At 47.1% G+C, this 27,596-nt stretch overlaps 1 protein-coding gene across 1 annotated transcript in view; it reads left to right on the top strand.

Annotated features, from left to right (window-relative positions):
* Positions 1–15,952: 15,952 nt before the first annotated feature.
* MROH7 (maestro heat like repeat family member 7) overlaps positions 15,953–27,596 on the top strand; it is a 42,451-nt gene continuing 30,807 nt past the window's right edge. Inside the window, exons 1-3 of the mRNA XM_032416737.1 lie at positions 15,953–17,180; positions 23,335–23,408; positions 26,300–26,374. Of these exons, the coding sequence (XP_032272628.1) occupies positions 15,953–17,180; positions 23,335–23,408; positions 26,300–26,374 (1,377 nt within the window). The remainder of the gene's footprint in view (positions 17,181–23,334; positions 23,409–26,299; positions 26,375–27,596) is intronic.

Genomic DNA, 27,596 nt, shown 5'->3' with positions numbered 1-27,596 from the left:
GATCCTGGGACTCCAGGATCATGACCTGAGCCGAAGGCAGTTGCTTAACCAACTGAGCCACCCAGGCGCCCGGGACCCTGGAGTTTAAATGAGTCCAAGAATCACCTGTAATGTACACAGGGACTTGGGTTTATAGAGGTTCACAGAGAAATTTATCAGGGTCACTGGTGCCTGATTCAGAGTGTGTGTGTGTATATATGTGTGTGTGTGTGTGTGTAAGAATATCTAAAATGATGAATGATGCCCAGGTGGGCAGATGGAGGGAATCTGGGGGGATGGGGAGCAGGTCGGGAGGGAGTTTGGTTCAGGTCTTGCGGAGTCGTGGGGATTGTGGGTCATCCCTGAAGAGTTACCCAGGAGGACACTGGATATAGAGGTCTGAGGCTTGGGACCAAAGCCCAAGGGTGAGAGCATCATCTCTTGCCCTAAGGCAAAGAGAGAAGGGTCTTTCCAAGCAGCACACTGTGTGCTGCTCATTATCCTTGGGAAAGATGCCAAGAGCTCTGAGCTTGCCCGCTTTGCTTGGCTCTGAGGGTTCTACAGGCTACGTCTTGGAGGAAGAGGGACTTTATCCAACTCTGGCTTTGGCAGGTGGAACAGCTCTGAAATGGACACCAGGCTGCAAAAGATTCCACTGCCCGTGACACTTCCCGAGACAGATGATAATTGTTGCTGAGCCCCACTCTGCACGCAGCACTATGCCAGGCTCCGGGGAGCACCCCCGCCACGACATACTGTAGAAGAGAAGAAGCCAAGGGGTGTCAGGAAGCTTCAGCAACTCAGATGTGGAGCTGCCATTCTAGGGCTGGTGTTGAAGGAGGGGAGTTCAAGCCCGTAAGGATGTCAGACCTGGCAAGTACCAACGGCAGGGCCCCCATGGGGAACATGATGGATCGGGGAGACACAAGGGGATTAGGAGTCCAGAGGAGGAGCCCCAGCCTCCTGGGGGGGCGCAGGTGGTCTTCAGAAGAGGCATGGCCTGAGTTGACTTGGAGAACCATGGGGGCAGGGAGTAGGGAAGGATGTTCCAGACAAAGGGAGCGGTGCTTGTGGGAGCGAGCAAAGGCGTGTGGGAGAGGGCTTGCTTGGGGACATGGACAGTGCAGTGTGACTGGATCTCCAGGTGCAGTAGGGGTGCTCGGGGAGATAGGTCTGGGTCACCCTGGTAAAAAGCTTGGCCCCAACCTGGATGGGTGGGAACCCTTCACCTATGGGATAAGCAGGAGAGAGACTCCTTTAGCTTTGCATTTCAGAGGGTGATTCTGGAAGCTGGTGTTGAGAAGTGGCTGGAGAAGGTCCGACTGTCCCTAGCACCTGGGCCATCTGTTTTAGCACCGTCCCCCCAACCCCCCAGCCACATGACTTCCCCCACCATACCGCTCAGAAAGACAAAAGGCTCACCAAAATTTGAACCCCAGGCTTTGTTACCTGGGTCACTTTGATATATTATAGAGAAAAACGAGAGGGTGTTGGGAAGCACCAACATTTCAGATGAGGAGCAGCCATCTTTAGAGCTGGCACCAGAGGAGGCTCTGCCCACTGGGCCCTGAGAGCCCCCCCACCGAGCTTCTGGGAGGCTGCATTCCCACCCCCCTCATGCCCCCAGAGAAGCTCATCAGAGTATGGGGAAATGCAGCCTTGAAATACCTCAGCTAGGAAAAATCCAGCTCATGAACGTTCAACTTGTACTAGCTAGGGCCCTGCTGAGTCTTGGGAAGACTCCAACATAGACCCTGCTCCTGAGGCATTTGGAACCCAGTTGCAGTGTTAAGGCCATGGGAGCAGAGAGAAGGCCCCCGGCCAAGGCAGAGCTATCTGGGAGGCTTCCTGGGGGAGGCAGGGTTTGATCTGGATCTTGAAGGGTGGGTAGGATCTCTTAGGGAGAAAATAAAAGCTGATTATTTTTCCCCTTATAAAAGTGGTATAAGAAAGATACTGGAAATTCAGAAACATGGAAAAAGGAAATGATCATCTTAAAATGAACAATGAGATCCACTAACCAGTTATAATTTGTTTTCATTTTATTGAAGATCTTTCCAATCATTTCAGTGCACATTTATTACTAGTATTTTTGTTTTGTTTTGCCTTTTTGGTGGGTGTGCTAGTTTTCTTTCTTTTGGGGGGGTTTCCTTTTTTATTTAAATTCAATTAATTAACATATAGTGTATTATTAGTTTCAGAGGTAGAGTTCAGTGATTCATCAGTTGCCTAGAATACCCAGTGCTTATTCCATCACATGCGCTCCTTCATGCCCATACCCTAGTTACACCATCCCCCCCACCCACCCACCCCTCCAGCAACCCTCAGTTTCTTTCCTATGCTTAAGAGCCTCTTATGGTTTGTCTCCCTCTCTGATTTCATCTTATTTTATTCTTCCCAAGTTTGTTTGTTTGTTTTTTTTACTAACCAGAATCATGCTGTATGTATTGTTCTTTGATGTGCTTGTTGGAGATGTTCTCAGACTAGCACACTCCTTTTATCCATTCTATATTCCACAGAAATAGTGTCACCAGGTTGCTTCATTCCGCTGTTATAATTATGCCCACTTTTTGTTTTTTTTTTTTGTTTTTTTTTTAAACGTTTCTTGTTTTTTGTTTTGTTTTTTAAAGATTTTATTTATTCATTTGAGAGAGAGAATGAGAGACAGAGAGCATGAGAGGGAGGAGGGTCAGAGGGAGAAGCAGACTCCCCGCCGAGCAGGGAGCCCGATGCGGGACTCGATCCCGGGACTCCAGGATCACGACCCGAGCCGAAGGCAGTCGCCCAACCAACTGAGCCACCCAGGCGCCCTAATTATGCCCACTTTTGTGCACAAACTTGAACACAGGGGCTGGAATTTGAGGGAAAGAGGGCCAGTTTGAGCCCTTGGCAATCTGAGGTGAAGGCATGTTGACTAGGCATTGTAGTTTTCTATTGCTGCTGTAACAGCATGGGGTAGAGAGTGAGGCATGTGGGGGCTGGGGTGGTGCAGAGTAAGAATAAGACTCATTTCTTCCGCAAGATGTTGATGTACCAGCTCTGATGAAGATGTTGGGTACCAGCCCTGGGGCAGGCTTTGGGTACAAGGCAAGCAAAGATGAAAAGACATCATCTCTGTCCTTAAAACATTCTCAGTATAATGAGGGAAATAATCCAATGAGCAGAAATTTACAGCATGCTGTCAGAAGTGTTCTGAGTTATGCTGCAAGAGCAGAGGAGAAAATCCTAACCCAGCTGTGGGGAGGGCATCACAGAGGACTTCCTGGAGATGATACCTATCAGGTTTTGACTGATGGGTAGGAGTTAGGTGAGGTGGGAGGGGAACTGTAAGCAGAAAGAGTTAGGGGTCCCCAGAAAAAGAAAGACAAACACAGCTTTCTTGCCATAAGAAAAGTCATGTTAGGCCCTCAGCCATCCTGTGAAAGAACGTAAGAACAAACAGCCACCGTGAGGTCAGGACATAGGCCCATCATATTCAGAAGTGAAGACGGAGCTGACACACGTTCTGAGTTATCTCTGCAGGACCCTAGCCCCTCTGAACACTGAGATAGAGGACCCACTGGAGCTGGAGACTCGGTGATGTTGACCCTTGTAGGCCTCGAGATTTTGACCTGGGCTCAGTCACCATCACATGACTTTTATCCCAAGTCCATGCTGTATTCCCCACTGCACAAGCCCCTTCGTGAATATGTGTGCATCCTTAGCTTAAAACTTCCCCAATTTTGTTGTTTGAGGGGACATTGCTTTGGGAAAGATCTCCGGGATGCTCCTTTTCTTGTTGCAGGTAAAACCCTTCCTTGTCCTATCCTTGGGCTTGTCTGTGTCTTTTGTCTGTGTCTTGTTCACCTCTGAGGTAAACCCAGTTTTGGGCAACAGAGTGAGGGAAAGAAGATTCTAGATGGAGGGCATATCATGAGAAAAGGCACAGAGGCAAGAACCATTACCGTGAGTTTGGAGAAACCACAGTGTTGCTACAGCAGAAATTGTGTAGGAGGGAATGGGAGGAGAGGAGACGGGGGCACAGTTTCAGCAGTGTAGTGAACTGAACACACCGGACAAACCTCCCAGGGAAAACAACTTAAATGCTGGGTAAAATATAATAATCGTTTAAAGTGCGTCTCTCAGCTGATGTAATAGGAAACTCTGAGAAATGACATGCAAACAGGAGCTCTGAGGGGTAAGCAACTGTCAAGGCTGACTTTTGTCCTGAGGAATCTTGCCAAACCCTGGCGACACTGAGCTTCCCCTCTGGTGGCTGCACAGATTGGGGTGACAAGGGATAAAGCCTAGGGCTCCCTCCAAAGTGCGAATTCTAGCAGGATACACCTTCATGAAAATGGAATCCAAAGGTTGCACCCTTAGTAAAGGTTAAGGAGAAATAAACCCACTTGCCAGTTTGATATTGGCACTTGGTGGGTTAAAAAAATTCCTCTGGGGGAGCCTGGCTGGCTCAGTCGGTTGAGCATGCGACTCTTGATCTTGGGGTCGTGAGTTCAAGTCCCACGTTGGGCATGGAACCTACTTTAAAAAAAATAAATTCCTCTGAAAATTATTAACCACAGGTTGTCCCTCACACTGGTTCTTGGTCCAAATTCATATCGCCTAAGGGGTCCAAAAACTCTAAATGGTAGAATTTAGTTTAAGGTAGTTGGGCGTGCCCCAAGGTAACTAGCAGAAGCAAAAACAAATCTTTTCAAGAGGAAATATATAGCTTCATCCAGGACTTAAGGAATTCCCAAGCAAAGGGTCAAAGAAAATGAACAGCTCATAGCCTGCAACCCCAAAACTCATAAGAAAACAAGGCCCCGTGAGTGAAAACTGACAGAAAGGCAAACAGCAGAATCAGACCCAGGAGGTCTTTAGAAGTCAAAACAACCAGACACAGAATAAAATATGTTTAAAGAAATAGAAACTACCTTGAAAATGTGAACAAACAGCAGTAGACTAAACAGAACGACCAAGCAAATTTTGAGAGGGAGCAAAACAGACCTTCTAGAAATGAAAAATACAATTAAAATAAAAAATTTAATGGGAAGACTTAACACAGCATAGACACAGCCGATTAGAGAATTATGTAAGATCTCTCCAGAAATCAAAGAGATGGGAAGTATGAGAGGTGAAGACAGAGAGAAGGGCTAGCATGCATGTAGTCAGAGTAGTAGAGGAACTGAAAGAGAATGAGGGAAAGGCAATTATTTTCTTATATTTGTGGAAAAACTTCCAAATGATTGAGCACCAACCTCCAGATTTAGGAATCACATTGAATTCCAACTAGGATAAAGTAAAATAAAAAGAAATCCATAGGGGTGCCTGGATGGCTCAGTCGGTTAAGCGGCTGCCTTCGGCTCAGGTCATGATCCTGGGGTCTTGGGATCGAGCCCCACATCCGGCTCCCTGCTCAGCGGAGAGCCTGCTTCTCCCTTTCCCTCTGCCTGCCACTCTGCCTACTTGTGCTGTCTCTCTATCTCTCTGTCAAATAAATAAAAAATCTTTTAAAAAAAAATCTCTTTGAAATTCTTAAAAAAAAAAAGCAATCCATAACTACATATGTCATAGAAAAATTGCAGAACACTCGAGTCAAAGATCTCAGAAGCAGCCGGAAATAATAGGTTGATCACACAAAAGCTGGCAAACTGACTTCTCAAAGCATCGATGGGAGCCAGGAGTCAGTGGACTATTAATATTACCATTGCTGTGCTCAAATAAAATAATACATACAGTGAAAACAGTTTCAAGAAAGAGGATAAAATGAAGTGTTGTTGTTTTTTTTTTAAGCTATTAGAGCTCATCCCTAAAAAACTCTTACTCAGGAAATGATAAAGGCTATTCTTTTTTTTTTTTTTAAGATTTTATTTACTTATTTGTCAGAGAGAGCACAAGCTGGGGAACCTGCCCGCAGAGGGAGAAGCAGATACCCTGCTGAGCAGGGAGCCCAGTGCGGGACTTGATCTCAGGACCCTGGGATCATGACCTGAGCCGAAGGCAGACGCTTAACTGACTGAGCCACCAAGTGCCCCAAGGCTATTCTTTTTTTAAAAAGATTTATTTATTTATTTTAGAGAGCCGAGTGAGTGGGGGGAGGGGCAGAGGGAGAGGGAGAGAGACTCTCAAGCAGACACTACGCTGAGCTCAGAGCCGAACGTGGAGCTCCATCTCAAGACCCTGAGATCACGACCTGAGCCGAAATCAAGAGTCAGCCCCTTCATGACTGAGCCATCCAGATGCCCCGATAAAGGCTATTCTTTAGGAAGAAGGAAATTGATCTCAGGTGGTGGGTCCGAGACTCAATTTAAAAAATGGTCAGCCAAGATATCGGTTAAACCTAAACAAACATTGATCACATAAAACAATAATGTCTAATTGGTAGGGTTTAAAAAACAGAACCGGACTAAAATAAAGGATGAAAATAGCATAGAAGTTGGCAGGTGGCTGACTAAACTTGAACTCTTGTAAGCTCCTTTTGGTTTTCATTTGTTGGTTTTCCAAAGGTGGATAACACTATTACTTAATTTTAGACTTTGCCAGTAAGTATGCATGTTCAAATGGCTAGGGTAACCCTAAAGAATAGACATGAAATATGTAACTTCCACCAAGTAGAAGAGAGGAAAGCAGAGTAAGAGAAGGCAGGCAAATTCAGAAATCCTAAAGCAAGTAGGAAAAAAGAAAAATAAGAAAAAAAATTAAGAGGAGAGATTCTACTTCCAGTAACGGCAAAGCAGCTCCTTCGGACCAACCCTCCTAGAGATAACAACTGTGAACTCTGGACAAAATATAAAAAAACCAACTTCCCGGGGGCACCTGGCTGGCTTACTCAGTGGAGCACATGACTCTTGATCTCGGGGTCATGGGTTCAAGCCCCATGTTAGGTGAAGAGCTTAATTAAAAAAAAAAAAAGAAAAAAACTTACAAAGAAAAACAAAAAACAACTACCTGAAGATTCTGGAAAGAGAGAAAAAGCAGGAAGAGACCAGAGGGGGGCCAACATTTGGAAGGGGCCGCTACCACATGCAAAAATATGTGAAATCTCACAAAGAGTATTCAACCGAGGAAGCTAGAAACAAGAGTGTGTGCTGTCTAATTCCCCTTAATGAAGTACCATCTGAACGATGGTGTTAGAAGTCGGGATAGTGGTTACCCTTGGTGGGGGTTAGTGACTGGAAGGTCTCTGGGAGTCCCGGCAATGTCCCATTTCTACATCTGGGCATTGGTTACGTGGTGCACTTGGTGAAAATTCATCAGAATTGGCATGATACGCACATTTTCCTGTATGCATATGGTGTTCCAGTATGAATTAACAAAATCCTAAGGGAGCAGAAACAGGCAGGTAGGAGCAGACTGCGGAAGGGCCTCGATGCCAGACCAAAGAGCTTGAACGTGCCCTGTGGGCAGTGGGTGACATGGAAGGCGTGGGAATGAGTTGTCAGGGAGGCTCCTTTGCTGCCGGATGGTGGCAGCTAGCCCAGGGGAGAGCTTGTCCTGTGGGACAGTATTTAGAAGACTGGCCAAAATCTGATGATGAGGACTGAGCCAGAGCGGAGGGGGTGGGGTTGGAGGGACAGGACAAAATTGGAAGGACCTTTGGTTAATTGGGTGCATGAGGCCGGGGGAGGAGAGGAGGGAGTCAGAGAGGGTTCTTGGGAGAGGCTTGGCACCGCAGCTGAAGGACGGGTGAGGGGCTACTGGGACAAGAGAGGAGTTCCTGCCTGAGGAGGATTTTGCTGAAAAAGAAAACTTGGCCATGTTGGGTGGTAGGCCATGTGGAAGAAGCAAGTGGGCAGGAGCTCTAGGTGGGTGGGGAGGGGGCAGAGCCAGGAGCAGGCAGGGCAGGGGTGTGGAAGGCAGAGGGGTGGGGGCAGAAAAGGGAGATCTGAGGTGGTAGGAGGGTATTCACTGTTGAGCACTGAGGCGCCTGGGGTGGGGGCTTCGGGGGCTGAGGCGGATTTCCAGGCCAGATTGAATGACCTGGGTAATCGGGAATATAGTTTAGTGGATAGTTTCAGTACGGCTTTTTAAACGGTGCCCAGTGAAGTTTTTCAGAGTAGTCACTGGTAATCTTAAGCGTTACAAAGCTTCTTTAGCAAGAGAGTAGTGTCTTCATTGCCTTATCCTGGAATCTAGGTTTCAGGGTCTGGGTCTCCCGGCCAGGCCCTCATTCCTGCCCCGCTCCACACTGTTATCTGTGCCTTGGGTGAGGAGGCAGGGTGGAGTAGGGAAAAGATAAGGGACACTCATGACCTTGGGCCAGGGTTTTCCCTCTGTGGGTCTCAGTTTCCTCCACACGGACTGCCTGGTTCCAAAGACCTTTGCACACAGCCCACTACCCGCAGGCCTCCCTCTCAGATATGCTGTGCCCTAAGCCTGCAACATTCCTCAGAACGAGGCTGTCACCCCAAGACAAACAAAGGCGTAAGGTCATATGGTGAGGGGCTTTGATGGGGAGACTTGAATGCTGGGCAAGGAACCTGGTCTTCATTTGAGTAAGGTCATTTCTCGGCAGTGGTGGAGGGTCCTCCTTTGAAAGGATACCTCCCTGCTTCTAGCTACTGTGTAGGCAAGAGGAGGGGCCTCATTGGCTGGGAACTCCTGAGTCATGGTGACCTCACAAAGACTGTTAACACCAGCCTGGGCTGGGGGGAGACTAGGTAAGCTGAGGGGTGGCTCTGGAAAAGTCCCAGGGGTGGGGGCGGCCTGCACAGCCTCAAGACATTTACCACCTTGACCCCACCCCCCTGGGTAAATTCCACAGTTAGAACTTCATACCTTTGGCTTAAAGCTGAATTTTCTGTTACCATGTGGATGCCCCAGGTGGAGGTAACACATTGAACTTTATATCAGCAGCTCAAGGCTCATGGAGAAAGAGTTAGCCTTGTTTTGAGAGTATGGTGGGTGGGAGTTGGGGGAGCTGAGAAGACCCAGGAAGGAATGCCATAGACTGGGGGTGGTGGTGGGGGCAAGAAGGCAGAGACCCTGGAAGCCAGACTTGGTCTTTATCTCAAGTTCTTCTACCCTATCTTCACCCAGAGGGAGGAAGGGATGATGAGGAGGAGCATTTACTGGGGTACTCTTGGGGGTCAGGTGCTGTGATCCTCACTATGTCCATTATCCATTTTACTCCCTACACTAATGTTGTGGATTGAGTATTAATACTGATGCTCAGCATGGTGAGGCCACCTGCCCATGCTCACACCACTCGTGAGAGACCAAGTAGGTTTCAAATTCAGGTCTAGCTGACCACAAAGCCCTGGATTGGTGCATTATAACTGGGCATCAGGAGAGTTGTGTTGTTTTCTTTGGACTTTTCCTCTAGGGTAGGGCCTAAGTGGCAACGGGAATGAGGAGTGAGAAACAGGGAGATGTGGGCTCACTGAATGATTCATGGCTCAGAAATCCCTGGGGTGTTGTAGGAAAAGCTGTCAGTTGAGAAGACCTGGGTTTGAATTCTGGCTGCCATTTTCTGGGGCTTTGCAAACATTACTTTAGATTCCTGAATAGTCTGAATTAACATGTCAGTAAGTGAAGATAATGATACCTATCTTAAAGAGTTGTCATCCATCCATCCATCCTTCCATCCATCCATCCATTCCCTTACTCCATGAATTGTTTCTGAACCTCCCCTGTGTGCTAGGCACTGTGCCATGTGCCGGGAAAACAGGGGTACCAAGATAGCCAGAGACTGACAAGCTCATTTTTTAGAGTGGAGACATATGAGTAAACAGAGTGATCGTCTAGAACAGAGTGATCACATGCAGAGGGCACTTCACCCACATTTGAGGGTCCCAGGAAGACTTCCTGGAGGAAGGGACTCCTAAACTGGCATCTAAAATGTTAGATGTTAGCCAGGGGAAGTGATGGAGGTTTAGATGGGTAATCTTGGGGAAGTTTATAGGAAGAGGAAAGAGTATTTACAAAGGCCCCAAGTCAAGAAGGAGGCCAACACATTTGAGGCACTGGGAGAAGTTGAGAGTGGTTCAAGTATGGGGCTGGGGAAGGGAATGGATGGAGCTGGAGAGATAGAGGGGCCAGGCCTGTGGGCTGAGGGTCCTGGTAAAAGAAACACAGCCATCACATTGTAGACCGGATGTCTCCACCAGTGGCCTACCCACCAGTTATGTGATAATCACTTTGGGGAGGGGCGAAAGGGGGAGAGTTTGATAAAAGTCTGATTCCTCAGCCCCCTCAGAGGTGCAAAGTGGAGGCCCAGAAATCTGTCTTATGAAAAATATAAGCTTTACTTACAACCCATCGTCTGAAAACCCATGAGAAGTCACAGAGGGGTTCTACAGGGGAATGACATGATTGGATTGGCATGCATTTTTCCTTTGTCTGAGAATATCTTTATTTCCCCTTCATTGCCTGATCTAGAATTCACAGTTGACAGGTTTTTTTTGTTTCAGCACTGGAAAAACGTGTCCAACTTCTTTCTGGCCTCCCTGGTTTCAGATGAGAAATCCTCTATCATTCGAATTGGTGTTCTCTGATACGTAATACTCTCTGGTTGCTTTTAAGGTTTTTTTCATTGTTTTTAGTTTTTGGAAGTTTAATCATGATGCATTTTGGGGTGGATTTCTTTGGGTTTATCCTGTTTGTGGTTTTCTCAGCTCCCTAAAACTGTATGTTTATGTCTTTCACTAAATTTGGGATATTTTCAGCTATTCTTTTTTTTTTTTTTTTTTGTAACATATTATTTATTTATTTCAAAGAGACAGAGAGCACAAGCAGGGGGAGTGGCAGGCAGAGGGAGCAGGAAGCCCGACATGGGGCTCGATCCCAGGACCCTGGGATCATGACCCTAGCCAAAGGCAGACGCTTAACTGACTGAGCCACCCAGGCGCCCCTCAGCTGTTACTTCTTTGAATGTTTTCAGCACCCCCTCTTCCTCTGGAACCCTGACTAAGAGTGTTAGATATTTTGTTTTGTACCCCAGGTTCCTGAGGCTCTGTTTGTATTTTTTAGTCCATTCTCTCTGTTGTTTGGATTAAGTAAATTTTATTGCTCTGTCTTCAGTTTCACTGCTTCTGTCCTCTGTCACCTCCACTTTATTATTGAGCTGGACAGCAACTTAAAATTTTTTCAGTTGTGTCTTTAAAATAACTTCTATTTTAATTTCAGTTATTATATTTTTTTATAACTTCTATTTCTTTGCTGAGATTTTCTAGTCTTTCATTTTGTTTCAGGAGGACTGGTAATTGCCTGGTGAAGCATTTTTATAATGACAGCTTTAAAATCGTTATTGCAAACTCCCACACCTGGTTCATCTCAGTGTTGAAGTTAGTTATCTTGTCTCAAGATGAGATTTTCCTAGTTTTTGGTATGATGGGGGTAATTTTTGATTGTATCCTTGACATCTTGGACATCGTGTTAAAGAGACTTTTGATCCTACTTGAATCTATTTTAGCTGGTAATCAACCTGTTAAGGCTCCGAGTGTGGGTTCTGGCCTGCTTTTATGGACCATAGTTCCAACGATAGTTTTCAGAGCCTTGGAAGCTTTGTTCTTCTGGCCCTGCTGGGGCTCTTGTTCATTCCCCGTAGTACTGCCTGCAGGGGCAAGATGGTGCTGCCCTTGGCCACCTCTTGTCACCGGGAGGCCAGGAGCTGTGGGACCTGGTAAATTCTCTGCCCCTGGGTGGAGAGCCCAGAGAGGCAGGGCTCCTGCAGGTGGATTGGCCTGCCACTGCCCTGGATGTGGAATGGGGATTAGGGTTCCCCACGGGGCGGGGGGCATCTCTGTTGGGCTTCCCCTGTCCTGGTCCTTTGGCCAGAGGGAACAGGCTTTTTTATGTATGCACACACGTGCTCTTGGTGGATCTGCGTTGCGGGCCTCTCTGGTGCTCAGTCTGGGATATATGGGAGATAAAAAGAAAACCCTGGGGAATGAGCCCAGTGTCATCCCTCTAGTCCTGAGGTTCCTAGCTAGTCCACTGCCTTCTTCCTAGCTTTCAGAGTCCTTTTATGGTTGTCAGTTGAATCATTTCCAGGACATTTTGTTGTACTTGGAAGGGAGGAGCAGGGAAAAGTGAGTCTACACCCTCTTGCCTGGTACATGTATTAAAAACACTGTGGCACAATATACATGGCATAAAATGCACTATTACTGACATTTGGTACCTTCGTCGTGTTATGCAACCACCATCACTATCTAGTTGCCAAACACTTTTGTCACTCCAAAAGGTAAGCCTGTTCCCAGCAAACGGTCACTTCCCATTCTCTTTCCTTGGTCCCTGGCAACCTCTATCTGCCTTAGTCTGCTTTTAGTTTCTCTAGAATTGATTATTTTAGATATTTCATATAAATGGAATCATACAGTATGTGGACTATTCCATTCATCTGTATATCTATCCTTATGTCAGCACCACACCATTGAATGCAATTTTATTTTTTTTTAAGATTTCATTTATTTATTTGATAGAGACAGAGATAGTGAGAGCAGGAACACAAGCAGGGGGAGTGGGAGAGGGAGAAGCAGGCTTCCTGTCGAGCAGGGAGCCTGATGTGGGGCTCGATCTCAGGACCCTGGGATCATGACCTGAGCCGAAGGCAGACGCTTAACGACTGAGCTACTCAGGCGCCCCTGAATGCAATTTTAAAGGAAGATATGTGCAGCTCGATTTAGAAAATGGTATATTGGGAGCAGTCCCTACATACAGGAGTCGTAGGCACTGGGATCTGCACTAGGGGCTGGCAGTGGTGACGGAGATATGGGGGGAGATTTGGGAGCTTTTCTGGAGCCAGAGTTGGCAGAACTTGGCCAAAATTGGATGCAGCTAGTGAGAAAGAGAGTAGTCAGGGATGATATCATTTCTGGCTTGTAGAGTAGTGCCAGTTTCTAGAAATGGAAGAGAAGAGGAAGTTCTGATTTAGGGGAAAGCTGGCATGTTCTGTTTTGGATTCTCTCGGTGTGAGGTGGCCCACGACAGACGTGTGTGTGCACGTGTAGGTGTGGGACTGCATTCTTACAAGTGCTTAACATATTGCAGGCCCATATAGCTGATAAATGTGTTCTCCACGAGGAACTGGAAGACCCCCTGATAGTTACGCCCCCTGAGAGCTCCAACAACCCTTGTTCAAGGCCTGGAAGGGTTCACTGAGGAGGGAAGATGGGAATTAGTCAGTGATTCTCTCAGTCTTAGACAGGATTAGCTGGTTGTTTTGTAGTTGTCCTCCGCCCTCCCCATTTGGGGCTCCAGGGCTTGGGAAGCAAAGGCTTGTGGCCGCCGGGTCAGTAGGGAGCTCCTCTGGCTCCGCCGTGTCCCACCCAAGCCCCTCAACAACCACCACTCTTCCCAGTGCACAACGTCCCTTTGGTGGACAGGGAGACATGGGCTGCCCTCGTCACTGGCAGGCAGCTCTGAAGCCTTGCCTGTCTGTTGAAGATGAAAGAAGAGAATGAGGGAAAGAAGAGGAGAAGAGTGGGGGAGATCTGTTCTGTTCTCACGGAAGAGGGAGGGTCCGCCAGGGTCGAGACCTGTAGCTGTCCACCCAGTGACCTGGTATTACGCACCTGCTATGTCAGAGGGGTAGAGATTGTTCTCTTCCATAGGCCAAACCACGTAGGCCTTCTAAAATCCTATGCACAGCCTCCGAGGCTGCACCTGATGCATATTTTTCCAGGTTGTGAATGCCTCTCTTTGATAACTGTGGTGTGTGTGTGGATGCATGTGCGCTCACACACACTCTTACATGCGTGCACACAGGTGGGAGGGGCGGTGACGGGAAGATCTAGGGGTTTTTGGGGCCTGAAGATTTTTTTTTTAGGCTCTTCTTTAAGTAAAAGAAGACAAAATTGTGAACACAAAAGTAAGTATAGTACCCTTGGAAAGGGACTGTGTAGGCCAGGAGTCCTGAATTTTTAAATTTCACTAGCTTCAGGGTCAAATCAGCCCTGGCGCCGCTGGTAAGTGGACACTGCCTGCTTCTGAGGCAGGACGCAAGCTGTACGTGGTCTGCCGGCTTGGAAAGAAGGCAGCTCCCCTGCGCTCTGAGCTCCTTACTCCCCTCTGCCCACAGCGCCTGGCAAAGGGTAACAGAAAGGTAGCTCTCATTCAGAGAGGCCTTCGGTAGCCCGTGTGTTCTGTGCTGGGCACTGAAACCACCACCAGCATGGGTGGCAGGCTTTATGCTTCCCGTGTTAGCGATGAGCAGGATGAGGGCCAGAGGGGGAAAGTCTTTTGCCCAGGCTCCCTCAGACTAGTGAGAAGTTGCACTGGGATGGAATCCAGAGCCATATGACTCCAAATCTATGGTGTCTCCGAAGCCAAGCTATAAAGAGGCACAGCAAAATTTATAGAATGAGTAAATGATTTAGTGAATGAGTTAGTGTGTGAATGAAGAAGCGATGAAATGAGCTAGCGAATGAATGAGTGAGTGAAGAAGACATAAGAAGAGGAAGCAAGCAGCTTATTTACTGAACAGTTCCTGTGTGCCAGGTGCTATGTTAGACTCTCTGAGATCTTGCTGCCTAGTGGAGAGACCAGATATTATTATGTGCCAACAAAGGAGAAGTGGACAAGGTACCCTGGGAACTTACAAGTGGACCTCACCTTTCTGGGGGACCTGGAAGGCTCTTAAGCTGGAATCTGAAGGGTGAAGCCATAGGTGCTAGCCAGGGAAGGAGTCTGGAGAAGGGTACGCCTAACTCCTGGAAGGCCCAGACCGAACCCAGGAGCCTGGCTCTTTGGAGAAACACAAAAGCATTGAAGGGTGGTGGAGTGGAGTGGGGAAGAGAGTATGGAGGGGCAAGAGGAGTGAAAGGGGCATTAAGGCCAGACACAGAAGGGCCTTTTAGGTCCTGCTGAGAACTGGGAATGTTGTCCTGAAGATAGTGGAAGGCCATGGAGGAGTTTAGGTGGATGAGTGGCATAAAGAGATGGTCTTGGCTTCCCTGAGGGCTGGTAGGGTTGGTGACATTCTTTTCCTTGACCTCCACTTCCTTAAGTATATAATGGAGCAATAATATCTAACTTCTAGGACTCTGTGTGTGTGTGCAGGGGAGGGGGGCAGATTTGGTTAGCAGATGTGCATGTCTGGCCTGTAGACTTTGCTCAGCAAGCATTGAGAAAACACACTTCACCTGACTCGGTCTTCTTCTGTGTCTCCTCGCAGGGGCCCAGTCCTGCTTAAGAACACCATGAATGCAGGTGAGCTCTCCCAGTGATTCCCACAGGGAGAGGAGCCCAAGGGTGGAAGTGGGGTAGGGTGGGGAGAGGGTTGGGGAATTCACCCTGCAGTCCGATTGCTGGCGTGAAGCGGGCTCTGGTTTGGAGGACTGCCCCAGGTTCTCCTCCCAGGTAGCCTACCCCACCCAGAATAGGCAAACTGTCAAGGCCAGTTCGTAGCCCTGCCAGGGGCTGTTTTGGGAACCCAGTGCCACAGCCATCTGCAGAGTAGTTCTAGAAATTTAGGCTGGAAGTAGGGTAACCCCTAAGGAGGCTCCTTCTTGCCCTTTTCTACCTTGGTCTAGTATTTATGGACTTCGCACTGGGTGCTAGAGGCTGGGGATGTCCTAGGGACTAAGATAAGCATGGTTCTTGCCACCTCTTCCAGAGGCTAGACCACGAAATGGGTCACTGGAATAAAGTAGGATGAATATTTTGCCGGGGGGAGTGGGCTTGGCAAAGGACAGCGGGAGGAAGTTCCAAGCCAAGGGAATTGCACTGGTTAAGGGTCAAGCGCTGAGAGGAAGCAGGGTGTGGCCAGAGAAACCCGGGGGATCTGGCTGGGACCCAGAGCGCAAGGCGCAGAGCTGTGTGGATGGGGCTGGAAAGGTGGGCTGCGCGTGGTCACGAAGTACCTGGGAAGTCATGCAAGGGCTTTCATCCTAAGGATAGTGGGGAGCCATGGAAAGGTTTTAAGCATGACTTAGGAGGTGAAGCATGCTGAATTTGCCTTTTTCTCTCTCAGGAGCATTGCAGGGAGCTCAACAGTTGGCTATTGGAGAGAAGGAAGCAGAGGCATTCAGAGACCGCCAGACCGGGCATGGCCCTGAACCCAGGGGCTAGTCTGGTCCTCTGTGAAAGCTCGAAGATGACACCTAGTCTCAGCTTCACTGAGGCCTCAGATTTAGGCGCCGGCACCATCTCTGGGCCCCACTCAGACATGGGCCTTGCTCCTCTCATGAACCCACCCCTGAATCCTGGCTCAGCTCTTGTTCCAGACCTTAATCCAAGTCTGAGTCCTGTCTCAGAGGAGGCCCCTGGCCTGGTGACTGGTAACACCCTCAGGCCTGTGGACAGCTGGACTGTGGGCCCCGCCTCCCTCCAGATCACCACTTCCCACTCAGGTGAAGCCCTGGGCCCGAGTTCAAATCAGGTCTTGAGGCCTACCTCCCAGAGGGCCCCAAGTCCAGCCTCAAACCTCGTTCTGAGCCCTAGCTCTTCTGAGGCCCAGGGTCTGAGCTCAGGGAGCCACACAGGGCCCAATTCTGAGGAGGCTCTCAACTCCCTCCCAAGCAAGATTTTTGATTTGGGTCAGAGTAACTCCAATCCTTCCAGGCCTGAAGCAAACCCATTTATAAGGCCCTATTCGAGAGAAGCCCTGGTTGTGGGCCAATGCGTCTCCAGGCCAGGCTCGAAAGCACTCCTTACTCCAGCCTCAAACTCTTCTCTGGACCCAGACGCCAACCGGATACTCGGTGTGGGCTCAAGAAACACCTCTAAGCTGGACCTGCATGCGGCTCGAGGTTCTGGTGGGACCCTGATCCCAGATGCCAACAAGACCATCACTGCGGTTTCACATAAGATCTCCGGGTCTGTCTCAAAAGGAGCCTTTGGTGCGGCCTGGAACACGAGTTCCAAGGGAACCATCAACGTGGCTTCAAATGGCAATCGCAGGTCTGACTTGAACATGACCATCACTCAGGCCTCATGCTTGACCCTGACTCCTGGCTCTAGTGACGGTGTCAGCCTGCACTCCAGCACCCACGGACCCAACTCCACCCTCTCTCCACCCTCGTGCATGACCCTGATCCTGGGCTCCAATGAGACCCTCAGCCTGGGCTCCAGCCTCATTTTCAGTGACACCTCCACCCTGACACTGAGCAGCCAGCAGGATTATTCTGAGGACAACAGCATCTGTGCCATACCCTTGGATGAGAATCTGGGGAGCTGGGGCGAGATGGTCAGCACTGAGACCGGTCAGTTCCCGCTGGGGTTCCCTACCTGTAACACCACAGACGACACCGCAGCCTTCCAAAGCATCCCAGAGGGTGAGCACAGCAAGGGTGCCAGCCCCAGAGAGGGCACTACCCTGCAAGAATTTTGTATTCAGACTTGTAGGGCAGGGAGGCTAGAGAAGAGGAGTGGGAGGAGGAAGGAATAGCCTGCAGTGGACAGCATGCAATACATTAATTATACACAAAAGATCTAGTGCTCAGCCTCTGTTTGCTGTGTGACCTGGGAGGAGCTACATAATCTCTCTGAGCCTCAATTTCCGTAACTGAAATAACTCCAGATCATAACGCTTTTATTAGGTCCAAATTATGAGTCACACAACTAACTATACATTTCTTTCAAAATATAGGCCTGTTTCTTTCCAGTTAAATTTCAGACCTGGCTTCTCAGGGTCAAGTTTGACCCATGGAGCAGGCAGGCTCTAGGCTCAGCTCACCTCTGTTGAGTGTTTGACATCCTCACTTGAGTGAAGCCTTGAAGTCCTGTCTGGAGCCTCCGCCTCACTCACCTGGGATACGCAGGAGTTCTGAAAATTAATCCCTCGTCGATTGTTGATGTTGTAAAGACCTTTTCCCAATTATTTGTATCTCCAAATATTTTTGTTTGTTCATGCACCGATACCACATTGTGATTTTTAAAAATATACCATGGCTTTGTAAATATGTATTTACAAAGGTACAATATGTATCTGGTAGGGTGAGCATTCCTCTTTGAAGTTCTTCTCAAAATTATTCTGAGGACAATAGCATCCACACTGTGCCCTGGAGGCTATTAGTAGACCCTCATTCTTCCATATACATTTAAAAACAAAAAAAATTTTTTAAAGATTTTATTTTTAAGTAATCTCTACACCCAACGTGCAGGTTGAACTCACAACCCTGAAATTAAGAGTCACATTCTCCACTGACTGAGCCAGCCAGGTGCCCCTTCCATGTGCATTTAATGTTTGTTTGTTTGTTTATTTATTTACTTACTTATTTTTTCCATATGCTTTTAGAATACATTTGTCTAAGTCCTCAAAAAGTCTTTCTGACATTTTTATTGGAATGTTATTGATTTATCCGTCTATTCAAGTTTTCCTTTATATAGGATATACCCTTTGCTAGAATTTAAAAAATTCTCCATAAAGGTCTAGTGCTTTTTTTTGGTAGGTTAATTCCTAGGTACTTTATAGTTTTTATTGCTATCACAAAGCATATCTTACCTTCTAATACAATTTCTATTTTGTGCTGGTGATGCTGATGATATAGAGGAACTTGATGCAAGTTGGTTTTTTCTTTTTTAGAAGATTTTATTTATTTATTTGAGAGAGAGAGAGCACAAGCAGGGGAGGGATAGAGGGAGAAGCAGACCCCCCACTGAGCAGGGAGCCCGATGTGGGGCCCGATCCCAGGATCCTGGGATCACGACCCAAGCCGAAGGCAGCCACTTAACCGACTGAGCCACCCAGGTGCCCCGCAAGTTGGTTTTTTCTTTAAACAGCTTTATTGAGATATAATTTATATAACTATAAAATTTATCCACTTAAAGTGTACAATTTAATGCTTTAAAAATATACACAGTGTTATGCAACCATCACCACCATCCATTTTAGAACATTTTCATCACCCCAAAAAGAAACTCTATACCCCTCAGATGTCATCCCCAACCCATGACCCCCAGTCCCAGTCAATCACTGATCTACTTTCTGTCTCTATAGATTTATCTATTTTGGACATTTCGTATAAATGGAATCATACAATATGTGGTCCTTTGTGATTGGCTTCTTCTACTTAGCATAATGTTCTCAAGGTTCATTCATGTTGTAGGGTGGATCAGTACTTCATTCCTTTTTACAACTGAATAATGTTCCACTGTATTCCACATTTTGTTCATCCATTCATCAGTTGATAGATATTTGGGTTGTTTCTACCCTCTGGCTATTTTGAATAATACTACTATGAACATTCATACATAAATTTTTGTATGGATATGTCTCCATTTCTCTTTGGTATACACTTAGAGATAGGATTACTAGGTCATATGGTGACTCTATGTTTAAGTGTATGATTCAGGGGCATTAGTCACACTCACAATATTGTACAACTATTACCACTATCTAGTTCCCAAACTTTTTCATCCCTCCAAATAGAAGCTCATACCATAAAGCCACAGCCCCCCATCACTCTCTCTCCAGGCTGTGCTAAACTCTAATCTTTCTTTCTCTGAATTTGCCTACTCTAGATATATCATGAAAGTGGAATCATATATTTGACTTTTTGTGTCTGGTTTATTTCACTTACCATAATGTTCATCTATGCTGTATCATGTATCAGTACTTTGTTTCTTTTTATGGTTGGACAAAATTCCAAGATGTGTACCACATTTTATTTGTCCGTTCACCCATGGATGGACGCTTGGGTTGTTCCCACTTTTTGGCTATTGTGAATAATGCTGCTATTATAACATCAGTGTGCAAGTACCTGTTTGAATCCTTATTTTCAATTCCTTTAGATATATACCTACGAGTGGATTTGCTGGATCATCTGGTAATTCTATGTTCAGCTTTTTGAGGAACTGCTAAATTATTTCCCAGAGCAGCTGTACTATTTTGCATTTCCACCAGCAATGTACAAGGGTTCCAATTTCTACACAATTAATCTCTCCTTGCCAACATTTGTTATTTTTCTTCGTTTGAAAATATTTTTTATAATAGACATTCTAAAGGCTGTAAAGTGGTATCTCATCGTGGCTTTGATTTGCATTTCCTTAATGATGACCGATGTTGAGCATCTTTTCATGTGCTTCTTGGCTGTTTGTATACTTTCTTTGGAGAAATGTGTATTCAAGTCCTTTGCCTATTTTCAAATTTGGTTGTTTTTGTTGTTGTTGAGTTTTAGAAGTTCTGTAAATATTCTCTCCCATTCTGTGAGTTGCCTTTTCATTCTCTTGGTAGTGGTTCCTTTTTTTTTTTTAATAAGATTTATTTATTTATTTATTTATTTGAGAGTGAGCATGTGCGTGCATGAGCAGGAGAAGGGGCAGAAGAGGAGGGAGAGGGATAAGCAGGCTCTGCGCTGAGCTCTGAGCCACTCACGACCCTGTGATCATGACCCAAGCCGAAATCAAGAGTCTGACGCTTCATTTACTGAGCCACCCAGGCGCCCTGATAGTGTTCTTTGATGCACAAAAATTTTAAATTTTCACCAAGTCCAATTTATTTTTTCCTTTATTGTTTGTTCTTTTGGTGTCATATTCATGAAATTATTGCCATGTCCAATATCACGAAGGTTTCCTCCAATGCTTGCTTTGAAGAGTTTTGTAGTTTTAGCTTTTAATCTTAGTCTTCAAGTCAATTTTTGTATATAGTGTGAGGTAGGGGCCCAACTTCATTCTTTTGCATGTGGAAATCCAGTTTTCCCAGAACCATTTGTTGAAAAGGCCATCCTTTCCCCACTGAATGGTCTTGGCACCCTTGTCAAAAATCAATTGACTACATTTATTTCTGGGCTTTCTATTTTATTCCATTGGTCTATATGTCTGTCCTTATGCCAAAACCACACTGTCGTGATTACTATAGCTTTATAGTAAGTTTTGAAATCAGGAAGTGTGAGTCCACTAACTTCTTTTTTTTTTTTTCCACTAACTTCTTGTTTTTGGGTTTTTTTTTTAAGATTATTTTGGCTATTTAGGGTCAATCTTTGCTTTTTATTTTTATTTTAAGTTTTATTTATTGGGTGCCTGGGTGGCTCAGTCGGTCAAGCATCTGCCTCTGGCTCAGGTTATGATCCTGGAGTCCCAGGATTGAATCCTGCATTGGGCTCCCCGCTCAGCAGGGAGTCTGTTTCTCTTTCTGACCCTCCCCCCCTCATGCTTTCTCTCTCACTCTGTCAAATAAATAAATAAAATATTTTTAAAAAATGAAGTTTTATTTATTTAAGTAATCTCTACGCTCCATGTGGGGCTCGAATTGACCCTGAGATCAAGAGTCACATGCTCTTCTGGCTGAGTCAGGTGCCCCCAATCTTTGCTTTTTAATAGGAACATTTTGTCCATTCGCATTTTTTTTAAGATTTTATTTATTTATTTGAGAGAGAGAGAAAGCAGGGGAAGGAGCAGAGGGAGAGGGACAAGCAGACTCCATCCCTGAGTGGGGAGCCTGAGTCGGGGGCATCCCACAACCCTGAGATCACTACCAGAGGCAGAGGTGAGGTGAAACCAAGAGTCAACGCCCAACCAACTGAGCCACCCAGGCATCTGTTGTCCATTTGCATTTTTAAAGACAACATGTTTTCAAATTGTACTAGCCTTTTAAAAAACCTTTTCAAGATACATAACATGTATCAGTAAAATATGTAAAGTGTACTACTAATCTCAAGTACAGCTTGATGAGTATTTACATATGTATACATGCTGGAGACTACCACACAGATCAAGACAGAGATCTTTTCCAGCAGCCCAGAACCATCCCTTGTGACCTTTTTCATTTAATACCCGTCTCCTGGGGCAGGATTTTTCAACCTCGGCTCTACTGACATTTTGTTAGATAATTCTTTCTTGTGGGGATGTGGGTGTGGGTGTGGAGGGGCTGACCTATGCATTGTAAGATGTATCCCTGGGGGCGCCTGGGTGGCTCAGTCGTTAAGCGTCTGCCTTCAGCTCAGGTCATGATCCCAGGGTCCTGGGGTCGAGCCCCGCATCGGGCTCCCTGCTCAGCGGGAATCCTGCTTCTCCCTCTCCCACTCCCCCTGCTTGGTTCCCTCTCTGGCTGTGTCTCTCTCTGTCAAATAAATAAATAAAATCTTAAAAAAAAAAAGATGTATCCCTGGACTCCACCCAATAGACGCTAGTAGCACTTAAACCACCTGTTTGTAATAAACGCTATGTGGAGAGGTACTTGGAAACTATGTAAATATTCCATTCCTCATCAAACTTTCAATGTATTCATGTACTTGTTTATATTAGTATAGACTCATGATTTCTTAGGTTATTCAATGAACTATAATCTGTTGCTACCACTATTTATTGTGATACCCAAATCGTCCCCAATTTGGCCAGTGGGATCCCCTTTAACCAAGCTTTTATGTCCCTTTGACACGTCCCCATCATTCTTTGAGCTCTGTTGTTTTCCGGTACCAGATGTCTCAGGCTCATTCTGAACTTTGCTGCCCAAATCCCAGGCTCAGCCATTTCTCCGAGAAGGCTTGTTCCTTTCAGTGGAAAAGGTACCTAGGAGACAAGATCTTGGAGCAAGCCATGTTCACTACTATTGGTGTTTCCTCCTCTCCCTGTTGGCTCCATCCTCCAGAAGCCTCTGGTAACCGAGATGGCCCTGAACCAAGTTCCAGGCACTCATAGGCCATCAGAAAGAAAGAGACCCATTTTCTTTTGGGTTTCCCTCAGTGCTCTTAAATAAGGGGCTCTATTGGTCCTGTTCAGCCAAGTGCTCATCCCTGGGCCAATCACTGTGGCTGGGGGCATGGGATGCTTTTATTGGCCAAGCTTGGGTTCCAGGCCCACCCCTATCTGAAGAAGGGGTGATGGGTGGGCTTGCGTAATCCAGCTTTACTAGCTACATGGAAAGGGTAGCCCACAGGGGAGAAGGGCCTCTTTCCCCAGAAGAAAGATGAGGAAATCTAGGGCTGACAAAACAGGTATCTACTATAACAAATCAGTTTAATTATACATTGTGATAACAGCTGAAAGAAGAGAATAGGATGATGCTCAAGAGGATTGTAGTGAGTCCTCCTTTACCCTGAAGGTCAGGGAGGCCTCTCCGCGGAGTGGCAGGCAAGCAGAGATTTGAAGGAGGGGAGCCCCAGCTGGGCCAGTGGGATGTGGTAGTGGAGTGGCCCAGGTAGAGGACACCACCTGTGCAAAGGCCCTGAGGGGGAAGGTTGCCCTGGCCTGGAAGGAGGACAGTGTGGCCAGAGCATGGTGAGCCAGAGGAGAGCAGCAGGAGATAGGCTGGGGAGGTGCGCAGAGGACACTGATCCCACAGGGATTTGAGGCCCTGACAAGAATGGTGGCTTTATGCTCAGTGGAATGGGGTGCCACTGAAGGCTTTCAGGGAAGGCAGCTCAGTCTGGCAGCTAGGGAAACAAGGATTGGAGGGGCCCGGTGGGGGGAGGGGAGACAGGACTATGGCACCAGATCTATATCAGATCTTTACCCTCCCTCTTGTCTCCTCATTGAAACTGTGACATTCAGGAGTCTTCGATGAAGTGACCTCATGCCTGGTGAAGGTGCCAGGGAAGAGAGAAGATGACAACAAGATGGCTCTGGTATGCTTCCTGCCCAACCCCCAGCTGACTTCCCCAGGGTGCCCCCGCTCCCCCACTCTCCAGCCCCAGTGGTCCCTGTTTCTCTGCTCAGCTCTTCTTTTCTCCTTGGGACTCATCACCATCTGGTATACACTATGCTTTGCTACTTCATTTGGTTTTTGTTAGCCTCTCACACTGGAATATGTCCTCTATCAATCAGGGATTTTTTTTAAAAAAGATTTTATTTATTTATTAGAGAGAGAGTGCACGCACATGAGTGGGGGGGCAGAAGGAAAGGGAGAAGCAGACTCCCCTCTGAGCAGGGAGCCCGAGGTGGGCCTCGATCCCAGGACCCTGAAATCATGACCTGAGCTGAAGGCAGACATTTAACCGGCTGAGCCGCCCAGGCGCCCCCTAAATCAGGGAGTTTGGTCTCTTATTCCCAGCTCTACTCCCAGCATCTAGAACGGTGCCTGGCACATCATAGGTGCTTAATAAAGGTTTTTAAGCACTGAAGGAGGCCAGAGAAAGCCGGCACCTATAGGACTTGGTGAGGGCCAGTGGGGGCAGACTGGATAGGCTGCTGGACATGAGTGTGAACACACACACAGTCAGGGAGACTGGCCGGTGGACGGAGGCTGGAGGTGGGATCCACCCAGGCCAGGCCGTGCAGGAGGGAGGCCCTGCCCTCAGGCTGCTTCAGAGGCAAACTCCAGTCCCTGGGTGCCCCAGGGTGGGGCATGGGGAGAGGGTGCCAGGAGTAATAAGAGGTCTGGCATTTTAGGAGTTTCCATCCTCATCCCATGGCATTCCTCCGGTTGTCCACCTTGTTCTTGCCACACTGGCCTTTCTTGGTTTCTCACACATGCCATACTCATTCCTGTCCCAGGGCCTTTGCACTTGTCCTTTCTGCCAGGAAGTTTCTTCTCAGCTACAAAATGGGCATAATAAAGTTGAAGTGAGGCCTAGTTTGGGGAGATAGGCAGACCTTCCTCTAGTTCTTCATGTGGTTACGTCCTTTTTTTTTTTTTAAATGATTACCTCTTTCTTGTCATTCAGGACTCAGTCCAAATATCAACTCTTCTGAGAGGTCTTCTATGACCATTCAGTCTATAAGCTATCCCTCTAACATCACTTTGGCCGTTTATCAGTTGTTATTTAGCAAACCAACCCAAAACTTAGTGGTCTAAAAGTTTACTCCGCTGGGGGAATAAGGACTGAGGGGCCCAATTTCTCACGATTCTGAAATTTTTGAAAAATTTTAATTTTAATTTATTTTTAATTGAAGTGTACACAATATTATAAGTGAATATTATAAAATATAATATATATTCTATATTATACAATATTATAAGTGAATACAGTATTATATTAGTTTCAGGTATACAACATAGTGATTCAACATCTAAATACATGACCAAGTGATCATCAGGATAAATCTAGCTACCATCTGTCACCATAAAAGTTGTTACAATATTATTAACTGTATTCCCTATGCTGTACATTGCATCCCTATGTCTTAATTATTTTATAATGGGAAGTTTGTACCTTTTAATTCCCTTCTTCTATTTTGCCCAGCCCCCCCACCCCCTCCCCTCTGGCAACCATGAGAATGTTTCTGTATCTATGAATCTGTTCTGTTTTGTTTTCTTTGTTCATTTGTTTTGTTTTTTTACATTCCACATATAAGTGAAATCATATGGTATTTGTCTTTCTCTGTCTCCTCTGTCTGACTTATTTCACTTAGCACTATATTCTCTAGGTCGATCCATGTGGTTCCAAGTGGCAAGATCTCGTTCTTTTTTATGGCTGAGTAACATTCCATTGGGTGTATGTACATATAGATCTCACCCACCTTCTTTATCCATTCATCCGTCGATGGACACTCAGGTTGCTTCCGTATCTTGGCTATTGTAAATAGTGCCGCAGTCAACATAGCAGTGCCCACATCTTTTAGAATGAGTGCTTTTGTTTTCTTCAGCTAACTACCCAGAAGTGGACTTGCTGGACTGTATGACAATTTTGAAACGGTCTGGGCTCAGTGAGGTGGCTCTTCTGCTTTGTGCTGTAGACTGAGGTCACTCGGGAGCAGGGGCTGGGACATCCGAGATGACCCTCATCTTCCACATGCTGTCATCATTCCCTATCTAGCTGGGCTTCCTTGCAGCATGGCGGCTGGGTTCCAGAAGGAAAAGACTGCCAGTTTCCTTAAGGGCTAGGCCAGGAATTGGCACATCATCGCTTCATGGCCTTCTGTTCGTCCAAGCAAGCGATAAGATGAGCCCCGATTCAAGGGCTCTCCGTCCTCTTGATTGCGGTGGCGAAGACAGTGCGGCCTCTCGCACTCACCACACCGCCCGTCAGGTTCACTTGCTTTGCTTTCTTCACTACATGAAGTTAGTTTATCTATTCCTTGAGTTTTTCTTCTTCTACCTTAAGATAATGAGAACTCATAGATTAGTTGGACGTTGGTAAAGGTATTCCCTCTCTCAGGTGGCAGGATGACTTGACCTGACTAGGATGTGCCCTTAAGAGTGGACACTAGAAAGCCCTTAAAAGGTATTACTAGTCGTGGGATTTCGGCACCTCTCCTGTCCCATCAGCTCCTGCCTCCTCTCCCTCAAGAGAGCGAGACTGGAGAGGGGGTGTGCTTGGCAGTGCATGAAATCTGGTCCTCCCCCAAACGCTGCCCTTCAGGGATTATCCAACCCCTCCCCCGCTGCCACCACAGTCTTCCCAAATCTGCACCCCACCCCAAGTGCCCCCGTGGTTTCTCATTTCTCTGGAGCCGATGCTGGGGGCTGGCGGCTGGGGACGAGTTGGCGGTGGCTGGTGCGGGTGTGCGGGCTGTCCCTGAGGGCAGGGGTCAGTGCGGCTCTCACCCTGTGGCTTTGCCCTCTGCTGCCTCCGAGGTGGAGAATGTCATCACCCTCCAGAAGTGCCAGGAAGGGGAAGGCGAGAAGAAGACCATGATGAAGAAGATGATGGTGTGGGAACGCCGTGCGGGTCTGTGGCATTGGGTGGGGAGGAGGCGGGAGTCCACCCACTGATGAGACAGGCTTGAGGTGGGAGGAGGACAGAGGAGGAGGCAGGACACTTGGATGTGAGCCTCAGCCCACCTCTAACTGCCCTCCACCCCCCGAGGGAGCTCGGCAAGCCGTTTTCCTTCTGTGAGCCTGGCCCTTCGCATCTCCTCAGTGCCTGTGGTAATGCCCATGCAGGGGCTCGCTCGTTGGGAGGATGCGATCCGGTGGCAGATCACTGTAGAGTCCGGGCCCCGGGACCAGTCGTTACTATTTAATACATTCTTTTCCCAGAAATTCCTCCTGGTGGGAAACTTCCAAGAGTTTCCTTATCATTTTGCAAAATACATTCACTTCTCAGTTATCCACTGGAATGGTTTGGGCCACTGAAGTCCCCAAAATTGTATTTAGTTTTGGGTCCCTTAAAGATCAAATCCTTGCCCTTGATAACTTCATTTAACTAACATTAATTGAGCACCTATCGTGTGTAGATGGGAGATGAACAGTGAGAAGTAATTAGGATGTTTTAATTTTATTATTTATTTATTTTTAAGATTTTATTTATTTATTGAGAGAGAGAGAGCCTGCATCCGTGTGCAAGCATGAGTGGGGGAGGGGCAAAGGGAGAGGGAGAAGCAGACTCCCCACTCAGCAGGAAGCCCAGTGCAGGGGCTCGATCCCAGGACTCTGGGATCAGGGCCCGAGCTGAAGGCAGATGCTTAAAAAATTGAGCCACCCAGGCGCCCCTATTTTTTATTTTTGAAGATTTTATTTATTTGAGAGAGAGAGAGAGAGAGAGTGCATGCACAAGCTGAGGGAGGGGCAGAGGGAGAAAGACAAGCAGACTCTGCACTGAGTGTGGAGCCCGATGCGGGGCTCGATCCCAGGACCCTGAGATCATGACCTGAGCTGAAGGCAGATGCTTAACGGACTGAGCCACCCAGGAGCTCCTAGGACAGTTTTAAGGAATTCAGGTGGACCCCCTTCAGGAGCCATTCATGGTGTTTTTTGCTTTGGGCCAGTCCACGGCTTAAATATACCTCCTTCCCATGAGGCTGCTGAAGCAGTTCTTGTCGGACCCTAGGTGTGGGATGTGCTTGGTGGCCTTGAACTGAGCTCAGGACGGGGTTTGAGCCGTGAGCTGGCTCTCCCCACGGGAGGCCCTGCATGGTGTGGAGGTGGGGAG

The sequence above is a fragment of the Phoca vitulina genome, unplaced genomic scaffold, assembly GCF_004348235.1.
Source record: "Phoca vitulina isolate PV1807 unplaced genomic scaffold, GSC_HSeal_1.0 scaffold2, whole genome shotgun sequence".
Classification (NCBI taxonomy): domain Eukaryota; kingdom Metazoa; phylum Chordata; class Mammalia; order Carnivora; family Phocidae; genus Phoca; species Phoca vitulina.
Note: the sequence above shows the minus strand (reverse complement) of the source record. Positions and strands in the feature narration are given on the sequence as shown.